A 23,692-nucleotide genomic window follows, 5' to 3' on the forward strand; every position below is an offset into this window, starting at 1 on the left:
TGTCTGTTCTCTGTCCTCTTTGCCCTCAAACCTCCAGCCTACTTACCCCTCTCCCAATGGCCACTCATTTTACTTAACCCTTACTTTAGCCTGACCCTTTTTTCTAGGTTCTGACGCCTTCATATAACCCAACCTGGAAAAGATATTAAATTCAAAGTTCGAAATTATTCTCATTGTTAAAGTTTAAATTTCTGCACATTGCGTTTCCTTCTGAAAGAGGACAACCTTTTTCAAGAAAGCTGATGTAATAAATAAGAGGGGTGTATCAATCCTTCTTTGGGCTGGATTTCTTATGGGAGGATTTTAAATGTGATCCTCCTGAAACGATTAAGAGGACGATTTCCTTTGAGAAAACAAATTCAAATTCACTAAGCCCTGACTTTATTAGATCACCGGGTACACTTCACAACGTAGGGGTGTCGAACTCAATCAGAGAAGGGGCCAAAATCTAAAATCCAGCCTAAATCGCGGGCCGAATGGTTTACTGAACAGTCATAAACTGTCATTGTGATGGAAACGCAGCGGAGTGCAGTGATGACAGCGCGGTGCGGGCCACATTGCAAGGCCTGGCGGGACGGATTTGGCCCGCGGGCCTTGTGTTTGACACATGTGCGTTCACAGTGTCTTATGAAAACTCATCACTGATAACATGAATTGTACTGCTTCTCTGCTTCTCACAATACAAGCAAAGCTTAGAAAAGACTCCATGTAAGAGCCAAATGGTGGCATCAATAAATCAAGGGCTCAAAAGCTGATGTGTGTTTCATTCACTCCAATGTGGTGCATAAGAGCACCTCCTTCAGTCAAAACCTGTGCTAAAAATAGTGCCGACCCTTTTGAAACAGCATGGAGGGACCTGGAGAGTATCATGCCAAGTAAAATAAGCCAGTCAGAGAAAGACATGTATCACGTGTTCTCACTTGTATGTGGAATCCAATGAACAAAATAGACCCAGAGACATTGAAGCATGCACCAATTTGATACATTTCAGAGGGGGCGGGGAATCAGGAAGAGATTAACCATAGAACTTACATGCATATATGCATAACCCATGGACACAGACAATAGTGCAGCGAAAGCCTGGGGGGAGGGGGTGGGAGTGCGGTGGAGGGGGTCAATGGGGGAAAAAGAGGGACATCTGTAATACTTTGAACAATAGTAAAAATTTAAAAACAGTAATGATTTTTCTAGTTTTAAATGTTAAACTGGTATGTCAAGATTTGTCATTATTTGATCATTTGTACACATTTAAGTGGGATCCATATTCCTTCACTCCGTTCTCTCCAACAGAAGGATCAGACAGGTACTACACCCCCCGTGAAGAGGAGACCAATGAGATTGAACGGCAGCAGTCACAAGTCCATGACACCCACGTTCGGGCAAGAGCGGACGATAGTAACACAAACGAAGTTGTAAGCACGCAGCAAATGTGTAAGACTTCCACATTATTTACGGAAATTTTAAGGTTTAGCCCAGCCAGTGTGGCTCAGTAGTTGAGTAGCAACCCATGATCCAAGAGGTCACAGGTTCAGTTCCGGGTCAGGGCTCATAACTGGGTTGCTGGCTGGATCCCCTGTAGAGAATGTGTGGGAGGCAACTGACTGATGTTTCTCTCTCATCGATGTTTCTATCTCTCTATCCCTCTCCCTTCTTCCCTCTCTAAAATAAATAAAAAACATTTTTTTAAAGATTCACATAGGTGGAATATCCATCTATATTTTATCACCTTTAATATTTTTAGAATGGTAAAAGCTTGCCATTATATTGACTGTGAAGAATTATATAGCACCTTTTACATTTTCTACATTTATTTTTTTCTTTTAGCCCAAATTGTTTCTTGTGAAGTAAGATTACGAGATCAGTGCAAAGGAACAACCTGCAATCGGTAATATTTATTATTATTGTCAAAATTAACTGACAAAAATGTCAGAAATATTTTCATTTTCTTGCCGACATTGAGAGAAACTAAATTTTGTCCCCATTTTCTTTCATTTAGATATGAATGCCCTGCTGGCTGTGTGGATAGTAAAGCTAAAGTTATTGGCAGTGTATATTATGAAATGGTAACTATTGGAGAAATACAATTATTTGGGAAAAGAGTCCTATCATATAATATATAATTTTTAATGTGCGAAATAATTTATATAATAAGCATAGATATTTTGCTCAGACATGCTTGTCAAATTTAAAGCTTAATGTAAATAGGAACTAGTTGTCTTTTATGCAGAACTCTAATATTTAATATCTTTTTCTCCTCCCCTTTTCACCAAGCAATCCAGTATTTGTAAAGCTGCAATTCATTATGGCATAATAGACAATGATGGCGGTTGGGTAGATATCACTAGACAAGGAAGAAAACATTATTTCATCAAGTCCAATAGAAATGGTATCCAAACAATCGGGTAAGTACTTGCCTGCTCTTTTGATTTTAAATTGTAACAATGAGGTAGTAAATTATTTGGGGGCAAAGCATAGAAGAATTTATACAGAGAGAAACTGGTCATTTTCAAGGTTCATTTTGGCTACAGCATCTCCATAGACAAAAAGAAGAAAAAGTATTGAAATTAAAGTTGAATGTTTTGCTTCCGAAGAACATCCTGAAACTCCAAATTTTTTAGTTGCATCAAGAATGCACAAATTTATAGTGATTTTCGATGAGAGCCAATAAACTTTTCAGCTATGACAGAAAATATTGCAGAGAGGGCTTATAGATTTGCTTATTCTCCCTGCCCTGTTTAGGGGAGAATAGTTTATTTTTTACAATTGTAACTTTGTTAATAAACTGAGATGAATAGATAACAAAGAGCATTTTGAAAAGTCACTAAAGTGCCGAAACCGGTTTGGCTCAGTGGTAGAGCGTCGGTCTGCGGACTGAAGGGTCCCAGGTTCGATTCTGGTCAAGGGCCTGTACCTGAGTTTCGGGCACATCCCCAGTAGGGGTGTTTCTCTCTCATCGACATTTCTAGCTCTCAATATCTCTCCCTTCCTCTCTGTAAAAAATCAATAAAATATATTTAAAAAAAGAAAGAAAGAAAAGTCACTAAAGTATCCTATATAATAAAGAGGTGTAATATGAAAATTTACCCTCATGCCCTTGCACAAGATGGCCGCCCCCATGTGGTCAAAGATGGCCACCACAAGATGGCCAACAGGGGAGGGCAGTTAGGAGTGACCAGGCTAGCAAGAGAGGGCAGTTAGGGGCAACCAGGCCAGAAGGGGAGGACTGTTGGGGGCGAACAGACTGGCAGGGGAGGGCTGTTGGAGGCAATCATGCCGGCAGGAGAGCAGTTAGGCATTGATCAGGTTGGCAGGAGAGTGATTAGGGGGTTATGAGGCTGGCAAGCAGGCGAGCAGTTGGGAGCCAGCAGTCCTGGATTGTGAGAGGGATCCCAGATTGGAGAGGGTGCAGGTTGGGCTGAGGGGCACCCCACACACACCCCCAGTGCACAAAATTTGTGCACTGGGCCTCTAGTATAACATATCACCTTTCTTTTGTTCATTTAAATGTAATTTAATCTATACTAATAAAAGGATAATATGCTAATTAGACCGGGAGACCTTCCAGACAAAGCTGTGGTGGTGGGGATGAGGCAGAGCTGGTTAGGGGCGATAAGGCCAGGAGGTGAGGGCAGTTGGGAGTGATCAGGCTGGCAGGTGGTGGGTTGAGTTGGAGACAAGCAGGCCAGCAGATGGGGGCAGTTGAGGGTGAGCAGGCCAGCAGTTGGGGGGAGCAGGCCCGCAGGTGGGTAGTTGGGGGCAAGCAGACCAGTGGGGAAGCAGTTGGGGGCGAGCAGGCTGGCAAGAGCGGCAGTTGGGGACAAACAGGCTGGCAGGCAGAATAGTTAGGGGCAATCAGGCAGGCAGGCAGGTGAGCAGTTAGGAGCCAGCCGTCTCGGATTGCAAGAGCGATGTCCAACTGGATTGGGCCTAAACTGACAGTTGGACATCCCCTGAGGGGTCCCAGATTAGAGAGAGTGCAGGCTGGGCTGAGGAACACCCCCACCCCTACCCCATGCACAATTTCATGCACCGGGCCACTAGTCTAATATAAAAGCAGTGATTATCTTTTAAAATTGTTTCTCCTGTTAAGAACATGAAATATTTTATTCCAAAACCTTATATATTTTCATATATACTTGATAAAGAGTAGAAAAATAGGGGTTTGGGAAATATTTTTGTAGTGTCTCTTGCTTCTGTGTAAAAAAAGGAACATTATTGAACCTCAGATGAAATGCCTTTTATTAGGAATTGTGTCAGTTGGGTTTTTTTTTTGTACATATACAATTGCACAAAACTCCACAGTACAGTTGAAATTCATAATGATAAAATTTTATTTAAAACCTTTGCAAATTTGTGGAATGAATGTTGACAGTTTTGACCGAAGGCTTGATGTGTGGTTGTCAGCCATTACCCCCATTCCTCTCAAGTAAAAGCTTTATAGAAACATTAACTGACTCATTCTGCAAATATTTACTAACTTCCTTGAATAAATAATAAATATTAGTCATTATTTTTAGTAAGGCAAACACTAGATATTTGTTTTAAAAACATTTATTCTATTTATTTGTTTCCTCTTAACTCCTATTTGATTATGTTTATTATGGAAACTCTTGAAATTGAAAGGTGTCATATGAAAGCCTTCCCTTTTGCAGTAGGTGCTTTTCTGAAAATCTGGATATAGATAAACCTGTGAAATTGTTAATGTACATGGTAGACCTATTTTTGTTTTCCTATTTTTTTTTACAATGCATATGATGAAGAGGGATTCATTCATTTACAGTAGGCATATTTACTGCATACTAGGGAGATTAAATAATGCATACTCCTATAAGGTACTTATTATTTAGTGTTTTTATTACACTACCTTCTCTTTACTATTGTGAATAGTTTGGTTGTATGGTGACAGAGAATTCATATACGGAGATTTTAATGGTTTCTTTTAATTTTAATAAGAAACAAATATATAGATATAAATGTGTACTATTTTATGATGTTCTCTGAGTTTTTGAGATTGATAATGAATAGATCATTCACTAATATTAAGAATGCTATTGATTTGGTTCATACTTGAAAGTAATATGGATTTAGCATAAAGTAGATGATGTATTCTTATATTACTACTCATTTAGATATTTAAATAAGAGTGTTTAAGAAAAAAACAAAGTATTCATAGACTAAAACGTACCAGACGTTGTGGACGATGATACTTAAAAGAAAATGATAGACATTTTTTTGTTTTCACCTTCAGCAAATACCAGTCTGCTAATTCCTTTACGGTCTCCAAAGTAACAGGTTAGCACTTTTTTTCCATCTCACTTTCTTATGACCGTGTTGCATGTTACTGTTTCCAAAGAATTTGCTCCTTGTTTGTGTTTGATTTCTGCAGTTCAGGCCGTCACCTGCGAGACCACAGTGGAGCAGCTCTGTCCATTCCATAAGCCAGCTTCACACTGCCCGAGGTAACGTCTTCTGGATGTTCGCATTCTTCCTTACCAGGGAACATGTAACGTGCATCTATCCGTGATAACTGTTTTGGCCCGAAATTCTTGGGCAAAACAGAATTTTTATTTATTTATTTATTTTTTAAGAAAAGAAATAATTGTGCCAGAGACTGTAGAAGTGGCTAGTGTAAATGTGTCTTTCTACATTTGACCTATTTCGGCAGAAAAAAAAAAGGGTTTAGAATGCTGTGTTTACTTTTGTGTAAGCACATCTGTCTTCTTTTTAATAAATTTTTAAATATATTTTATTGATTTTTTACAGAGAGGAAGGGAGAGGGATAGTTAGAAACATTGATGAGAGAGAAACAGCGATCAGCTGCCTCTTGCACATCCCCTACTGGTACATCCCCTTGGCTGGAATCGAACCTGGGACCCTTCAGTCCACAGGCTGATGCTCTAACCACTGAGCAAACTGGTCAGAACAGCACATCTGTCTTCTTAGTAATAACAAAGTCTCTGGGGCTCAAAGGGTGTGTGATCTCAAACTGCTAGGCAGCAGGGAGCATTGGGCTGTCCCAAAGGCCACACATTCTGAGTGTTCTTTCACCAAATGCCAGTGGCCTCCGCAGTTGTGGGCAGCAAGTTTGTGCCTGTAATCGGGGGGGTTCACATGTGTGGTTCGATGTTCGGGATGCTGTAAACACGACCCAATATGTTTATTATAAAAGTATCATCTCCTCTTACTATTTTGTTTATTATTTTGTTTATATGCTGTAAACACGATCAAATATGTTTATTATAAAAGTATTATCTCCTCTTACTAGCACTTCACTTATTTTGGTCTCATGAGGCTCACAGATTTAAGAAGATCATGGTGTGTTTTATAATCTTAGAAAATGTAGAATTTCTTTTTCAGCTATCTCAAACTCCACTACTTATACACTGTACTTGATAGAGAGAAGAAACAGATTGCTAAGTAAATCTGGGAAATTTTAACCTTATGATATGGGGAGAGAAAGGGAAGAACTTTAGACTTTTTCATTAAGATGTTTTTTAGATACTTCCTACATGCCATTAATATGGCAGACCCTCTCTTGGGCTTGTGAGAGGTTTATGGGGTCTGAATAGTAAGGATCACAGTGGTGCTTTTCAGCATGAATCCTCCCTGGAGGAGATTCTCAGTAAATGGTGATTTTATATCCATGGAACAATCTATAGCAGTATTGTTCTGAAAGGAAAAGATCATTCAAGTAAAATATTAATAAATAAGTTTTTAATTTTTTTTTACTTGTTTTAGGAAGGGGAATACCTACCTCCCCAAAAGGGAAAATATATATATTTTTTAATTTAACTTTCATTTCCACCAGTATAATAAATCAGTGGAAATAATGATTTATGCATAATTTTGACCCTAAGTAATCTGTTAAGCCCCCATCCTATTTTCTTTTATAGACCAGTAAAACAAAGGCTTTTTTGCCCCTCTCATAAAATGTTTAATATTTACATAAATTAGTTCATAATGGTATTATTTATATGTATTTTATGACTTTTAGGGAACCATATTTTTGGTGCATTTGTTTATAATTTTCTATCACTTAAGTAAGTTGAGGCATTAATCTATTCTGAGAAAAAATTTCGAGAGCAGATAAATGAAAAATATTAAGACAAGCATGCAGAAACAACGTATTTATAATGGCCTCCACTCTAGATGTAAATTTGGAAATCAACAGTTTAAAGATGATAATTAAAACCATGGAATTGGATGAGACACATAAGATGTGAATGCAGAGCAAAGAAACTATGAGATCTACGAGTCAAACAATGATTCAGATTTTCCAAGTTCTCTGTTTAGTAAATTCTAGTCAGATTGGGTACCAAACATTCAGATACTTAGAGTTACTTCCTGGTGTTTCTTTCTGCTTTGAAGCCCTACATTAGAAACCTGCCTAGTAAGTAATGTATTTTATTTTATTTTTTTATTTTATTTTATTTTATTTTATTTTATTTTATTTTATTTTATTTTATTTTATTTTATTTTATTTTATTTTATTTTATTTATTTTTTTTTTTTAAGAAAATTTGTGCCAAAGGTTGGAAGTTGCTAGTGTAAACAGAAGCAAGTGTGTCTTTTTTATGTTTGACCTATTTCGGAAGAAAAAAAAAAGTAGGGTTTAGAATGCCGAGTTTACTTTTGTGTAAGCACGTCTGTCTTCTTAGTAATAACAATTGTAGTAACCAGCTACTTACGATGCATAAATAACTATTTTTCAGAGTATACTGCCCTCGGAACTGCATGCAGGCCAATCCACACTATGCTCGTGTGATTGGAACTCGAGTTTATTCTGATGTAAGTATCCTACTTTATGCACTTCTCAGCATTCGTGAGTGTGTGTGTACATGTGTTGAGTGTGTTGTATGTGCATTTAAATGTATATATGTACACTTTTTAATTTATTAATAAAAGAAGTGTTTGTGAAATGCACTGCCACTAAAGGCTATATATGAAACTGCTTCAGTATATTCTTAAATTTGTCCTCATTCTGGGGGCTCTCATACACTGCAGCCAACCCCCTCGTCCAAGGTTTCACACTCCATGTGTCAGTTACCTGCAGCCAACCATGGTCAGAAAATAAGAAATAAAAAATTTTCAGAAATGAACAGTTCGTATGTTCTAAATCGCATGCTGTTCTGAGTGGCCTGATGATGTCTTATGATGTCCTGCTGTGTCCCACCTGGGATGTGAATTATCCCTTTGTCCGGCGTCTCCATCATGTAGATGGTCCCCTCCTGTAGCCGGATCTGTTATCACGTCAGCTGTCATGGTATCGCAGGGCTTGCATTCCGCTCACACTTCCTTTACTTCATAACAACCCCAAGTGCAAGAGTAGTGATGATGCCAGAGAGAAAACCTGAGGTGTTCCTTTAAGTGAAAGATGACCAAAGTCCAGTAAAATATTCTACGGGGGTGACAGGAATGGGAAGACACCACAACCTCATTTGCATAATTTATTACAATACATATTTATAATTGTGGTATTTTAATATTGATGTTACTCTCTTACTGTGCCTAATTTATAGGTTACACTTTATCATAGTGTGTATATATGAGAAATACATAGCTTATATAGGGCTCAGTATTATCTGTGGCTTCTGGCATCCATCAGGGGTCTTGGAAGAGTGGCCTCCATGGATAAGGGGGGGTGTTACTGTACAGAATAGAAAAACATTCTGCACTGACATGCATATTCTCAGAAGAGTTAACAATCAGTCATACTGAAAAATGAATACCCATATGTAAATATGGGTGCGCAATGGTTTATTTTGATTCTTACATCACAAACTTAATGAAGTTGTCTGGAGGTATTCTTGGAAGGAAAATGCATTTTGCTTTTCTTTAATCTTCCTTTTGGTTCTTCAGCATTTGAAGTATAAACTGGGTAATTAAGAATTTGTCCAATGTATGAACAATACCTTCACTGCCAAAGGGGGATTTACAAAGTGGCATAGAATGACAAACAGATAATACGCTAGAATACATACAAAAGGAAACCAGTTGAGGGGTGCTGTAATGGATGGCATTCCTGGAATCAGACAAGGCATATGATCTGCGTTGGCTTTGGTACGTACAAGAGGTACGTACACACCTCTTGAGCCAGGTTTCAAGCTCGGATTGGAAAAGGGGATGAAGGAACACATTGTAGGTGGGGTGAATGGCTCCCGTGGGGACATGCATGGAGACCACATAAGCTGCAAGGGAGCAGAGCACATAGTTTTGTTTGTTGCTGTGCTGATGAGAATGGAAACAGAAAAGGCTACAACCAATTTAGTGTGATGTAGAGGGATCCAGCTCTTGAAACATATAAATGGACAGTCTGAATACATGCTGATGAGTTTGGATTTTGGGTGGCAGACATTTAGAAACCATTACAGATTTCTAAACCAGAGAGTTAACAAAATCACACTTAGGAGACAATAATCTTGATGCACATGTTCAATTGAATTCTATGGAAACACGGCTGTGAAGACAGGTCTGTAATATGGATGTTATACCTTATGCCTCTGGGTGAGTTCCTTTTAATGCAGGCATTTCTTTCAGGTCAGCTTTACCTTTGAAATTATTCTCCACATCTCCGTTTCCCCCAAGCTCCAGCTCTGCAATGTGCCATCTGCAGCTGGAATGTCCTGTTGATATTTAACTTGCTGGTGCTCATGTTTGTTTATATCTTACTGGAGGCCTGGTGTGCATAATTCGTGCATGGGGGATGGGGTGTCCCTCAGCCCAGCCTGCACCCTCTCCAATCTGGGATCCCTCTCACAACCTAGGAATACTGGTTCCCAACCGCTCACCTGCCTGATTGCCCATAACTGATTCTGCCTGCCAGCCTGATCACCCCCTAACCACTCCCCTGCCAGCCTGATCAAAGTCTAACTGCCCTCTCTTGCTAGCCTGGTCACCCCTAATTATCCTCTTCTGATGGCCTGGTTACCTCCAACTACCCTCTCCTACAGGCCTGTTCGTCCCTAACTGTCCTCCCCTGCTGGCCTGATCAACCCTAACTGCCCTCCCATGCCAGCCTGGTCACACCTAACTGCCCTCCCTTACAGGCCTGGTCGCCCCTAACTGTCCTGCCCTGCAGGCCTGGTTGCCACCAACAGCCCTCCCCTGCTGGCCCAGTCACCCCTAAATTCCCTCCCTTGCCAGCCTGGTCACCCCCAACTGCTTTTCCCTGCAGGCCTAGTCCCTCCCAACTACCTTCCCTGCTGGCCTGATTGCCCACAATTGCCCTCCCCTGCTGGCCATCTTGTGTCCACATGGGGATGGCCATCTCATATGTCGGAGTGATAGTTAGATTGCCTATTACCTCTATTATATAGGATTGTTTCTGTTTAAAAACATCCTTTTTCTAATTTTTTGTTAAAATCATGGTCACTCTTCACATCCTAAATTGCGACTACTTTCTCTCCTAATCCAGGGATAATGTTGCCCTTCTTTCAACCCTATTGCTTTGTTTTCTCCTAATAGCACTTAGCTGGTTCTGTGAGGTGTTATGATTCTCTCCCCACCTCTTCTGTTAGTTTTTAAGTCCCTCTAGGGCAGCAGCTGGGCAGTGCATGCATCACTTTATCATCAGCGATTTGCTGGGTGCCCAGTCGTGATCAAGACAGACTGGCCCCCTGGCTTGATTAGAGCACAGAGTAACATCAGAAACTAAGCAGATACCTTGCACATACATATTTGTTGAAAAAAAAAATGAATTCGTGTATATGAATGAGCATATCTAGAATATTTATAATTATCAGAGAGTTTCAAAGAAATCATTCTTTTCCAGATTGTCTTTTTAGGCACCAAAACTTTTCATTTTAGTTGAAAATCTTTCAAAATATCCTCCCAGTCCTATAGCAATAAGAAATCTCTTTGCTAGAATGAAGGATTTGTTAGGAGTTATGTCCTGAGATCATTTTATCTTTATACTTCAGTGAAATGGGAAGATAATTATTCTTATGTAGATCCTTTTAAGTGTAAGTTGGAAATATAAAGATTACTATTACTGGTAAGTGCAGAGAAAGAGATTCACCCATCACCTGCCAATCTTCCCACCACTACAAAATATATCACATCTTTAAATGCAAGATTCGGAGAGATGGGAACCAATCTACCCACTTCCCTCCTTTTTCCTCCCTCTCCCCTTCCCCGCCTTCATCTCTTTTCCTCTGGAGAGTTATAACTTACATGTTTTATTGCTGTTAGCTTTTATTTCTTCTTTGTGACAGATAAAGTTACTTACTGCATTCATTAAAAATGATTTTTTTTTAAATTCTACTGTTGTTTTTTTGTGTGTTTTAAAAAACACTGTTTTAGTTTTTTTTAAAAAAAACCCGTTTTCACAGATTAAATTCTTTCCCCTCCCCCCATGATGTATTAAGGCTTTTAAAGTGTGGACATGAACAGAAAAATCTCTTCTGATCTCTGAACTCAAATCGGAATGCCTGCTGACTGCATAGTTATGGGCAAAACAATAGTTTCAAATCATATTACATGCATGGATTTAGCAAATGCTGTCTAAGCACTTTTACTGCCTTGGGAAAAAATGCTGATAATGCTTCTTGTGACTGAGCAAGATAAATACTGAAATGTGTAAGGGATTCTTTTTAATTCCATCTGTTATGAACCTTATTGGATGCAACTACTAATTCAGCTAGGGACTCTAACTGATGGGTAAAATGCCTCCAGAGAGTGAGGATGTATGGTGTAGATATATAGCCTTTTGTGATGGATTGAAACATGAAGAGGATTAACCAGCTCGGCATTCTAGCTCTCTGATCTAATAAATACTGACGGATGCCGCAAGGTTCAGAGCACAGTAATAAAGCGAGGTCACGTAAGACGCACATGCTTGTGGGGACTTCACAAAGCACAGTAAGCCCCTCACATGGGCGTGGAGAGGAGAGAAGAGCACACCAGTGGGCTCAGACAGGCCTGTGAGGAAAGGAGGGGGATCACCCATGTGGACCAGCTGGTGTTTCACTGTGGGATTCCCTCCGGCTGTATGCAGTTATATATTTTATTGATTTTTCACAGAGAGGAAGGGAGAGGGGTAGAGAGTGAGAAACATCGATCAGCAGCCTCCTGCACACTCCCTACTGGGGATGTGCCCTCAACCCAGGTACATGCCCTTGACCGGAATCGAACCTGGGACCTTTCAGTCCACAGGTTAATGCTCTATCCACTGAGCCAAACTGTTTAGGGCTGTACCCAGCTATCTTGAAAGATTTTGGCAGAACATTTGCATTAAAGCAAATGTTAAAATTTTGCCTTAGCTGGTTTGGCTCAGTGGATGGAGCGTTGGGACTGTGGACTGGAAGGTCTCAGGTTCGATTCCAGTCAAAGGCACATGCTCAGGTTGCGGGCTGGATCCCTAGTTGGGGGAATGCAAGAGGCAGCTGATCAATGATTCTCATCATTGATGTTTCTATCTCTTTCTTCCTTCCTCTCTGAAATCAATATATATATATATATATTTTTTTAAAGCAAATGTTAAAATTTAGAGAAGGCTTCAATGAGCCAGAAAGAAAGAGTTGACTTCTAGAAGTCATTCATTTAAAAAATTTGAAAGTGCTGGACCTGAAACAATTTTCTCCTCCATAGAAATCCCATGCAATTCATAAGTAGCTGACACAATGCAGTGATCACAGAGCGAGTGGTCCTGGTTCCTCCAGTCAGACGTTCACACGGGGGTGGCCCAAACATTGCATGTCTGGGTGGAAGCTGTGGTTGTTCTTTATATTGGGGGGGAGAGGTGGGGAGATGGAGTGGGGTTACTGTTTGGGGCAAATTTTCTCCGAAGACACTATATTATTTAATAGGGGAAACCTCCCCATTTAATATATACCTGTATTTTGAAAAGGGCACCATAGAGATATACAGAGGCATGTTTGAGTTTGTAGGTCAAGCTGAAGATAAACCAGGCACTGGTAATCCAATCTGTGAACATTAGGTCAGAGTGACTCCAGGAGGGACTAGCAAAGGCGGAGATTGGAGAATGATTAGTAGGCTCAGAAGAGGTCAAAGGAGCTGATTTGCATTTTATTGCTTCAACAACAGAGAAGGCCTGCCCTTTGGCCAGGCTTGTGTTCCCTGGCTTAGACAGGGAGAGCATCTCATCTCATCACTGCAGCCACCCTTAAGCTCTGCCCTCAGACTGGCTCCGCAGTGGCTTTAACTCTGTGACTTTTGAACCCTTCCTCTCTGCACAAAGCATCATGGTCCTGCTGCTGCTCACTCAGTCCCGCAGAAGAGTGAGTGGGCGCGTTCCCCCTGGGCTTTCTAACGGCAGGTGTCTCCCTGTCCCTACAGCTGTCCAGCATCTGCAGAGCCGCGGTGCACGCCGGGGTGGTTCGCAATCACGGTGGCTATGTAGACGTGATGCCCGTGGACAAAAGAAAGGCGTACACGGCTTCTTTCCAGAACGGAATCTTCTCCGAAAGGTACGTTTGCGACCCTGTGTGTAATCTCTCCATCCTTTGGTGCCTGCTTGACAAGCAGTTCGTTTCTGGGTAGGCGTGAGGTTAGTGGCTGAGCAGCGTTCCCTTTGCTGATTGCAGCAGTAGGTTCTCCAGGGATGGGAGAGGCCGGAGTGCCAGAGGGGCCTGTCTCCTGCAGGCTTTCAAAAATCAAAGGGAAAATCGGATTACAAGTCAGAACCACTCCTTTGTTCACTGGTCTTCTAAGGAGGAAATATCTTTCATCCTCTTTTGGATTTTGCAGATTAGGTTTTTCTAGTAATTCTTCCTAGATGAGCTAGGCACTGAGTATCTCTCTAATCCAGTTATCTGACAAAATATTTGACAAAAAAAAAAATGAGTCTGATTTTCCCCAGAGCCACATTTTGTTTTTGATTGGATGTTGGGTGTCTCCTATGACATAAGTGAACTCTTTCAGGTCATCTGGGTGTATCTGGCTCATTAGTACCTATATATTTTGGTGGTTTGAGAAAAGTCATGGGGCTTACTTTATGAAGTATTAAAAGTTGAAAGAACAGCCGAACTGGTTTGGCTCAGTGGATAGAGCGTCAGCCTGTGGACTGAAAGGTCCCAGGTTCGATTCCGGTCAGGGGCATGTACCTTGGTTGTGGGCTCATCCCCAGTAGGGGGTGTGCAGGAGGCAGCTGATCGATGATTTTCTCTCATCAATGTTTCTAGCTGTCTATCCTTCTCTCTTCCTCTCTGTAAAAAATCAATAAAATATATATTTTTTAAAAAGTTGAAAGAACCTATAGTGACTTTTCAAATCACTGGTACTTGTGGACCTAATGTGAAATCCCATATATTTTGTATAGAAGCAGAAAACCCTCCAGCTTTTAGATATGGAGAGAAGGTCTACATCATAGTAAGATTCCTTTTTTTTTTTTTTTTTTTTTTTTTTTTAATTTCTCCCTGTGTCTCATAATGAGGGTAGATACCTAGAGAAACTGATACCTAGAGAAACTTTAAAGGTTCCTTTAAAGGGCCCGAAGGGTGTGCCCTGCAGGGCCAGGCTTGCCTTCCACAGAAGCACTGGGGTGCTGTCTCCAGGAAAAGACTGATCTTTCAGATGAGACTATGTCAAGGTGACTTCTCTGCAGCCTGGCTTATGGCCTCCTTAAGTCGATTCTTGAGTTATACGATTCTATTATGTAGTTTTATATGCTGAGCTGAACAATTTGGTTTCATTATACTCATCATATTTCTTCTTCTTTTTTTTTAATCTTTACCCCAGGATATGTTGTTATGTTGTTGTTGTTGTTATTTAGAAAGATAGGAAGGGAGGGAGAAACATTGATGTGCAAGAGAAACATGGATCAGTTGCCTCCCATACATGCCCTGACTAGAGATCCAACCCACAACTTAGGTATGTGCCCTGACTGGGTATTGAACCCATAACCTTTTGGTGTATGGGGCAATTCTCCAACCAGCTGAGCTACCCGGCCAGGGCACCTCTCATATTTCTTAAATTTATTTTTAAATAGTAAGACTGAGAATAGTTATTCCTGAGAACCTACTATGAATTCCCCAGTTGCTGCTATGAATTTCCCAGTTCCCCCAGCAGCTCTGTGAAGGTGATTCTGTCAGCACTAATGTCGGCAGAGTATTAACTGAGGCTCAGAGAGGATATGTGATATGTCCAAGGCCACATAACTGGTCAGTCTCAGAGTTCAGGTTTACAGTAGATCTGTAAGTTCAGAAATCTGCATTTTCCCAGTGTTATCACCGTGTGCGAAGAAAACACATTCACTTTTAGAACTTAGTCAATCTGTGTCCTCTAACTAAAATGGCTTCCAAGTGGCCATCAGCTTGTGTGAAAAAACCTGGCTCCTACATTTGTGGTGTGTGCACACCTTTTTTTTTTTATTCTAAAATTCTCCCCTTTCTTATACATGAATAAAAATATACAAAGAATTCTACTTTCTCTCCCTCTTAGCATTTATTGTGTTGGTCTCCAAAGTCCTTTTTATCATTAAGAAAGGAAAACTAGATGCTTAAAAAAGTTGTGTAAATATTGTCACTTAAAAAAATCCTATATACAATCAGACTTCAAAATTATACATTTGATTAGAATAAATAATGATTAATGGCATTATTAATCTGTTTTAAACAAACCGTCTCTTGATTGATATTGGCAAATAAAATACATGTAATTTAAGAAAGAATAAAATGCATGATTCTGTATCGCTTTTCACTTGTCTTAAAATATTTCCAAAATGAGATTGAGTGGTGTGTGTGTGTGTGTGTGTGTGTGTGTGTGTGTGTGTTTCATTTTAATGAAAAAATTCTTAGGACCTTCCAGATTTGACCATTAAATTTTCTTACTAAGAGTTTTCTTGAAACTATAGATGTTAAAAAATCTTGATGAATATGATAGCCATAAAATTTAAATTTTGTCCGACTTTGGAAATAATAATGCTAGGGCTCCAGAGTATTGCTTCACCATCTTTTTAACTTGCCATTCCTATCTGACCTTGTCAGTCAGGCAGTGAAGCTGCGTCTCATAGCAGCATCTCGATATTCCCCCAGGGAAACGCACTGCAGCTGCTAACTGCTTTGTTGGAACCAGAAGTGGTAAATCTATGAACACATGATCTGGAATCAGTGAAGGTTGATATAAAATACTATTATTACTACTGTGCATCTTAAGTTTCTTTAGTGAGCTTGCAACTCAGCATAGAACCAATTGTGTCATCATTCTAAAGGTTGCATTGATCATGTAGGTGCAAACCTACAGAACCCATGCCAGAGACAAAAACAAACAAACAGCAAACAAACCACAAAACAAAAACAAATTATGGAATAAGAGTCTTCAACAGAAGACTGTAAAATGTCTCACTTCCTGCTTGGCCTATAGTTGATTGGGCATTTCCTGGGCACCAAAAGGTTGCCAGTAGGATTCCCAGTCTGGGCTGTAGGCTCCATCCCCAGTAGAGTGTTTGCAGGAAGTAGCTGAATGATGTCTCTCTCTGTCTCTCTCTCTCTCTCTCTTCCTTTCTCTCTAAAAATAAAAGTATATATTTTTAAAATTAAAAAAAAAAGAATTATGTCATCCTCATTCTAGCTTTCCAATAACTATAAATCACAGCCGCCTAAGACAGGTGACCATCTGGCCTCCTAGGGTGGCTTACTGGACTGTCATAAGAAAGCATGATTTATTGGAGGGATTATATGTAGAGGTGACATCAATGTACTGTTTATATTTTTGCAGTTTACAGAATCCCCCAGGAGGAAAAGCATTCAGGGTATTTGCTGTTGTGTGAGATGGAATACCTGGAAGAGGAGCATGGAGACTATTCCAAATACCATATTTCTGAAGTGTATAAAACTGTAACATTACTGTACAGAAGGTCGCAACTATTTTCAGCTACTCCCCCCCCCCCAAAAAAAAAGCCAAATGCATATAACTCTTGATACACAAAGTCTGTAAAATAAAACATGGGACATTATTAGCTTTGGAAAAAGTAATGGATATGTAATGGTTTTAGAAATCCTGTGTTAAATATTGCTATATTTTCTTAGCAGTTATTTCTACAGTTAAATACATAGTCATGGTTGTTCTACATTTTATATGTTATATTATATGGTGCTTTGTATATGCCACTAATAAAATGAATCTAAACATTGAATGTGAATGGCCCTCAGACAATCATCTGGTACATTTTTAAAACCAATAGTGACAAAAATAATAACTCTAAAAATGAAAGAAACTGTTATTACATTTCTCCCCAGTTTGATACTATGCCATTAACTACTCCAAATAATCTCAAATTATTTTCCACTTAGTGCCTGTATAGTTCTCTTCTTCTGTTAAGTTTAGGCATATAGGATATTAAGTCCTGGTGCTATACTTCTTGTTTGTATAAAACAAATTCTTAATATCCACATAGATCTGTTATACTGTTTGATTCCCTGGGAATGGCTTTTGTAGTAAATACAATGACGTCAGAGCGATGATGGAAAACGTTCTTTGTGGTCACACAGTAAACAAAGGGGTAAGCATGGGTAGCCAGAGCTTTTCGTGTGCTGTTCTCACTGACGTCACGTTTTCTTTTGTGTCCTGGCAAATACTCCTGCGGGCCAGGAAGTATCATAGCAAAACGTTGAACGAAGATGAACTAATGTATTGCATCACCATTGCCACTGATTTTCGTAATGGTACATGGCTGTGTGTATAAATGTTGCCATATTATGGTGCCTATAATGGTGATATGTTTTGTTTCTATGAAAAATGTATTGTGCTTTGAGACTAAAAATCTGTAAAATGTTAATTTTGGTATTTTTTTTTTCTGCTGGTGAATTTACTCTTTCCCTGTACACATATTAAAATAATTATGTTTCAAAGTATTATTTTCAGCCTTTGGCATCCTTATTTTCATTTAGAAATCATTTTAAAATCTTCAAAATTGTTATCTTTTAAATTTGGGATATTGACATTAGTATAAATAACATCATTTATACCAAAAGTCTGCAAAGGCAACCTGAGTAGGTATTGGTATGTGAAAGGAGAGATGATCATAAGTTTAAAAATATTCTATTAAGGGAAAATTTGAATAAAATGAGGGAAATGAATTTCTAAACTAGAATAAAATAATCTGGAAGATAGAAAGTGATTTTCAAAGAATGGACAAGACAATAGATACTCTATAAATATTTTTAGAAAGTAAATGAGTAGGTGTTTAGGAGCAGAAAATAGATATAAATTACACAAGTCAGGGAAAGTAAGAAAGATGGATAAAACAAGATAAAGGAGGACCTCGTATACACAGCTGCTCAAGAGAAATTGTGACAATAATGAACATCAAGACCAGTTATCAAATATGGGCTGGGAATTGAATGGTTCAAAATATAGGCAATCAAAACTTAAGCAGTTACATATTAAACATTTCAAAGCTTAAAGCAAATTTGGTGGGGAAAATTTTCCCAAATGACTCATTACACCTTCTGGAACAGCATGATTGAAGATCTAATCTTCAGCTGGATTCATCTATTTCTCACTTCTCCCCATCAGTTCAGCCAGGATTTTAGTATTGTCCCCAATTCAGATATTTATCATCAATTTCCTATACTATTTCAATGTTTCCACTGGAGCCCCCTCATTTTGTTCAATTCCATTCCTTTTTAATGCATTCTTATTTTTTTCACTGGAATCACTCTTTTATAAGTGGCCATCATTTAAGAAAACCAAATCATCTTATAAAAGCACTAGAGGCCCGATGCATGAAATTCGTGCAAGAGTAGGCCTTCCTTCCCCTGGCTGCTGGTACCGGCTTCCCCTGGCACCTGGGACCCTGGCTTCCCTCACAGCCTCGGCTTCATCCTGCAGGATATCTGGAAGGACATCTGGTCTAATTAGTATATTATACTTTGTACTACAGATTTAAAGACCTCTGTAGTCTTGTTCCATATTGATTTTCTATGCTCTTCCACACAATGGTATTGAGTGAGCCGCTCAACTTTCAATGCTTCAATTACCTCATCTGAAAAATGGGACAAATAATACCTCTAGGAATTGCTCTAAGAATCAATTGAGATATTATGTGTCATGTACTTAAAAGAACATCAGAGTATGTGATCAACTTGTGTTATTTTTTTTTATTAATAACTTAGTAATTATTTTTGTTGTTATTTACCATGGGGAAACTATGTATCTATTATACTACACTACTTATCCTTCAGAACTTAAGTAAATGTAGAATCCTCCAGGGATTTCCCTGCACTTATCCAGCTGACTGCCAAGGCCTCAGGCAGTAGACACCCTGAGGTCGCCATGACAAAAAGGTCACAGAGGGTCAAGACACTGCCTCTGGTTGAAGCAGGTGTTGTGGGAGCAAAGGGACCAAATAAAAAAGGTTAGATACAACAGCCATCTAACTCCACATGTGGTACGCAAATTAGTCATTGTTCGAACCAAATTTAGTGCTGGTATACCCCATTTTAATCAGACCCCCCAAATAAACTCACCATGTTGATCATTCAGTTTACTACAAAAAGAATGCACAAAGATTCTTGAAATAAGACAAATATCTTACACCTCATAGTATGAAATGTTTCAACATCATTAAAGATAATCTATCAGTAAAGGAAGTTGATATTAGCAAAATCTAATATACCCAATTCAAAATGTCATTCAGAAATGCATCTACTATGTGAAATCAAAGTGTGGGATCTAGGGTTTGGAAAAAGCAACTTTACTCCACTCTACCTGCTCATCCCCTCAGCTTTATGCTTTGCACAAAAGTTTCAATAAAGAGATGGAGCAGAAGGAAAAGTAATGCCTCATGGCACTGAAATTTATGTTTCTTCAACACATATTTATAAAAGTTGCAATACGGTTGTGCCTGTATTATAGAAACACAATTCAGCTCTGTCCCCATCTTCAAAGGGCTTAAAGTCTCTGTGAGCTCCCGGTAAGGTAAACCTGTAAACAGCCAAAGCAGGAGCAGGTTCTAATACAATTCTTATAAAAATTACTGAGTAAAGAACTGTCCTCACTCTCCCTCTAGAACAAGAATTAAAAGGAGCAAATAAATATAATGAATGAATCCGAACTCCTCTGGGGACCCCAACCCTCAGGGACTAACACAGGTTTGGTGAGGCCTAAAGTTTACTGAACCTGAAGGACTAATTTTAGTGGGGGCGGGCAAATAAGGTTCAAAAATGACTTTATTTACAATCAGAAAATAAATTACAAATAACTAGACTTGGAGAATCTGTCCCTTTCTCTTTTAAATCATTTCAGGCCGGTTATCCAAAATGCTGCTGGCAGTAACTTGTTCTTCCCCAGAACAAATCCAGCCCTCACAGGGGCTCTGAAGCTTCCTTAGCTTCACCATAAAAATAAAAAAATAAAATAAAAAAAAACATTTCAACAACACTCCTTTCTGGACAAAATTCTTTTTAATTTTTTAAATTTTATCAAAGTAGTAAATACATAGGTCATAATATATCTTTTTCCCCCTAGTAGGTGTGTAGTGTAGTGGTATATCATTGTTGTTTTTATTCTATTGTTGACACTATTATAGATGTCTCCCTTTCCCTCCCTTTACTCCCCTCTACCCTACACCCCCACCTCTGGCCATCACCACACTTTTGTCTATGTCCATCCCCCTCCCCTGTGACCTCTGTCAGTCCCTCCCATCCTATATAATAAAAGACTAATATGCAAATCAATCAAATGGTAGAACAGTCAGCACAGTAAAAAATGTATTTGACAATTATGTTTTAATGAGAAGGAAAGTTTTTAGTAATCATTGAAAATGCTGTTTTCATCATTTAATGACCTAGTGAGAAGATGTTTGCTTATCGGCATTGTTTTACACTCTGATTATGTTGTGGAATGTGACATGGGGATTGATGATAAAAGGAAAAGAGCACTGTATCTAATTGCCCAGCACAAGAACAGAGTTCTAAAGAGTTTGCCTGCCTTTTAAAAATCTCAGACCGATATAATTTACTCTCTAATTCCAACAAATTAGTGAAAGAGGATCAGATTATTTGGCTAAACTATTTCTTCAACTCTTGAATATTATGGTGCGAGGGTTGAAGTATCACTTCAGATAAGTATTTTAAATGAACCAAAACAATGCAATTCTTTGTGCAATAAATTAGCTTAATTTCAAAATTTGAAGCTTGTTATGTTTGCCAAGGATAACTGGTTCTTTGCTTAGCCCACTGTGCTCTTTAAAAGAGTTTACATTTCTTTAAAAAAATATTAGAAATCCTAGAAATGTTCAAGGTTTCAAAATATAGTATTGAATAGAAAAGTATACATTATAGTATTCCAACTGTAACAAATTAGGAGAGAAAAACTTTTGGAGAATTCTGCTTTGTTCATGGGTTATTTCCTGAGCTCAGGAAATGGCTCCCTTCGTCCGCAGACCGCTGGTTTCCCAGGTCTTAGACGTTTACTTGAGTGAACAGGCTGGTGCTAAGCAAACACTGCAAGTGACCCATGAACATGTCGGACCCTAGCAGGCCCTGCAGGCCATTCTCCTGGGGTCCATGGTCTCCCCACATATTCTTGTATGGAGTGGGGAAGGTCCTTCGGGCCATTCTCCTATTGGCCTGCGCACGGAGCCACCCAGGGCCGGTCTGGCACGGGATTGGCTGGTGTCCCCATCCCACGTGACTTCGTCCCGCCTGGGAGCTCCCGCGAGATCTGCTCTGAAGCAGGAGGACCTTGCAGCATCCGGGCATTCCGGAGGCGTCCCCACCTGTGGCCCCGCCTGTGCCTGCACCTGCCTGGCTCCCACCTGCAGCAGCAGGACACACATGCGCAGTTCAGCAGTTCTTGCCAGCCGCACCCCAGCTCCAGCCTCGAGGCCTGAGCGGACAGAGGCTGACCCAGCCCCGCGGGCCGCGTCCTGGGACCAAGCGGTCCCCCCTTACGATGCAGAGCTGGGGAGGTCGCTGGAGCCATTGCCTTGGCGTCCGGTGCAAGGAAGACACCCATGGTCTCTGGGGGTTTCAGCTCTCCCAGGTGTCTCTCTAATGGGTGGACTTCCCGGCAGACCCTGCCTCGGATGGCAGGACTAAGGAGAGCTAGCTTTAGGGGTACAGGAGCCTCTCTTATGGGGTACAAGCTGGACCTGGGCACCGCGGTGTGTGCCTCTGAAGTCCCAGCCTGTGGCCCTGTCTACCCCTCCACCGACCACACCGGCTGGACCTCCCAGAAGAAAGATGAGCCAAACCCTGTCTTTGCACTTAGCTGAGCGGTGAGTGTTCATTTGTAGCTGCTAAGTCCAAATAACCTTTACTTTAACTTGAAGAATTCCACCAGAAATCTTTCACTGACTTCAATTATCGCACAGGAGAGGAAGAAAAGAATTGGCCACTTGTTACTGCTTAATAAGAAAACATTTGCTCCCACGTGGCTTATTGCTCTGGCGCTGCTGAGATGTTCAATGGGAGGAAATAATTATGATAATAGTATCCAGAACAGATGTGCTGGAAATTGTCCCGTAACTTTGATACGATTTTAATCGACAAAAAAACAAAATTTCAGGCTCCTCTGAGAACCATGGTTGGACAGCTCCTGCATTTTTTGTGTGTTTGAACTGATGTATGTGCATAAATTTACATTTTTCACAGATTGATAGTGTGTTAGATAAATGTTCGTCGAACTACCATTCATCCTGCCTGTTTGCAGATGGGGGGGGGGGGGGGGGAAGGAATATGAACTGACTTGGCCAAAGATAGAAAGAGCTGTGACTGATTTTAAATAAGGTCTTCAGATGTCCGATAATATTTTCTATGTTTCCCTGAGATGAAGCCAGAATAAGCGCACAAACCAAATGTTAGAGTCCTGTTGCCTAAATACCTTTAATACATCCTCACAAACTTCAGACGGTATCAAAAGCTAGTGATTATATTACACTCTACACATATGAGCATCATGCTGATAGAAATAACCATAAGTAGGCACTTTGCATTAATTTAAAAGCATATTTGTTTGTTGCATCAGAACTTTTTTTAAAATTGATTTGAGAGAGGAAGTCTAGAGGGAGGAGAGAGAGATAGAAGCATCAATGATGAGAAAAGAATCATTGCTTAGATGCCTCCATCATTCCATTTACTTGGGATTGACCCCACAACCCTGGTTCATGGCTATTCTCAACTATTGAGGCACACCAGCCAGGCAGAACTTATTTTTTAAAAATTAAAAAAACACACCATACATTTCAACATATATTCTCTGAGACATTAAAAAGGTATCAGACAGCTGGTATTTCTGTGTGAAATCCTCAGAAGTCTATCAAATGTCTTTAAAAATCGTACTGATAATAGAAATTGTCATTTAGTGCTATTTGGCACCAGGCACTATCTGAGCAGTTTATAATCACACAATTCACACTATACGGCGAGGAGAGTACTGTTATTATGGTGTTCATTTTATAGATGACAAGAGGAGTTCAGTTACTTCCTCAGAATCACCTGGAAAATAACTATTGGAACCAGGATTAGAACTCTTAAAATATGACTCGAGAGTCTTTGCTTTTATTATCCCTGTCCCACAGCCAGCATTTGTCTTATTTGGTATATAGGGCGTCTAATCTCGGTATGCGCATATACTTTTCAGAATTTATCAAAAAGCAAACGCCCAGAAGTCATCGATGCGGAGGAGCTTCTAATAACCAGGCAGACAAGCTCTCCACCAGGCTGCTGAGAGACCTCACCTGAAAGAGGTAAGTGCCCTACGTGATACCGTAACATCTTGGTTATATTTGC

At 39.8% G+C, this 23,692-nt stretch overlaps 1 protein-coding gene across 2 annotated transcripts in view; it reads left to right on the top strand.

Annotated features, from left to right (window-relative positions):
* CRISPLD1 (cysteine rich secretory protein LCCL domain containing 1) overlaps nt 1–17,812 on the top strand; it is a 43,136-nt gene extending 25,324 nt beyond the window's left edge. For both annotated transcript variants that reach the window (XM_036437168.2, XM_036437169.1), the window contains 9 exons: nt 1,291–1,431; nt 1,825–1,885; nt 1,997–2,063; nt 2,272–2,402; nt 5,249–5,292; nt 5,387–5,459; nt 7,712–7,787; nt 13,296–13,426; nt 16,674–17,812. In XM_036437168.2, the coding sequence (XP_036293061.1) occupies nt 1,291–1,431; nt 1,825–1,885; nt 1,997–2,063; nt 2,272–2,402; nt 5,249–5,292; nt 5,387–5,459; nt 7,712–7,787; nt 13,296–13,426; nt 16,674–16,725 (776 nt within the window). In that variant the 3' untranslated portion in view covers nt 16,726–17,812. The remainder of the gene's footprint in view (nt 1–1,290; nt 1,432–1,824; nt 1,886–1,996; nt 2,064–2,271; nt 2,403–5,248; nt 5,293–5,386; nt 5,460–7,711; nt 7,788–13,295; nt 13,427–16,673) is intronic.
* The last annotated feature ends 5,880 nt before the right edge of the window (nt 17,813–23,692 follow it).

Source organism: Pipistrellus kuhlii, unplaced genomic scaffold (genome assembly GCF_014108245.1).
Source record: "Pipistrellus kuhlii isolate mPipKuh1 unplaced genomic scaffold, mPipKuh1.p scaffold_m20_p_14, whole genome shotgun sequence".
Taxonomy (NCBI): Eukaryota; Metazoa; Chordata; class Mammalia; order Chiroptera; family Vespertilionidae; genus Pipistrellus; species Pipistrellus kuhlii.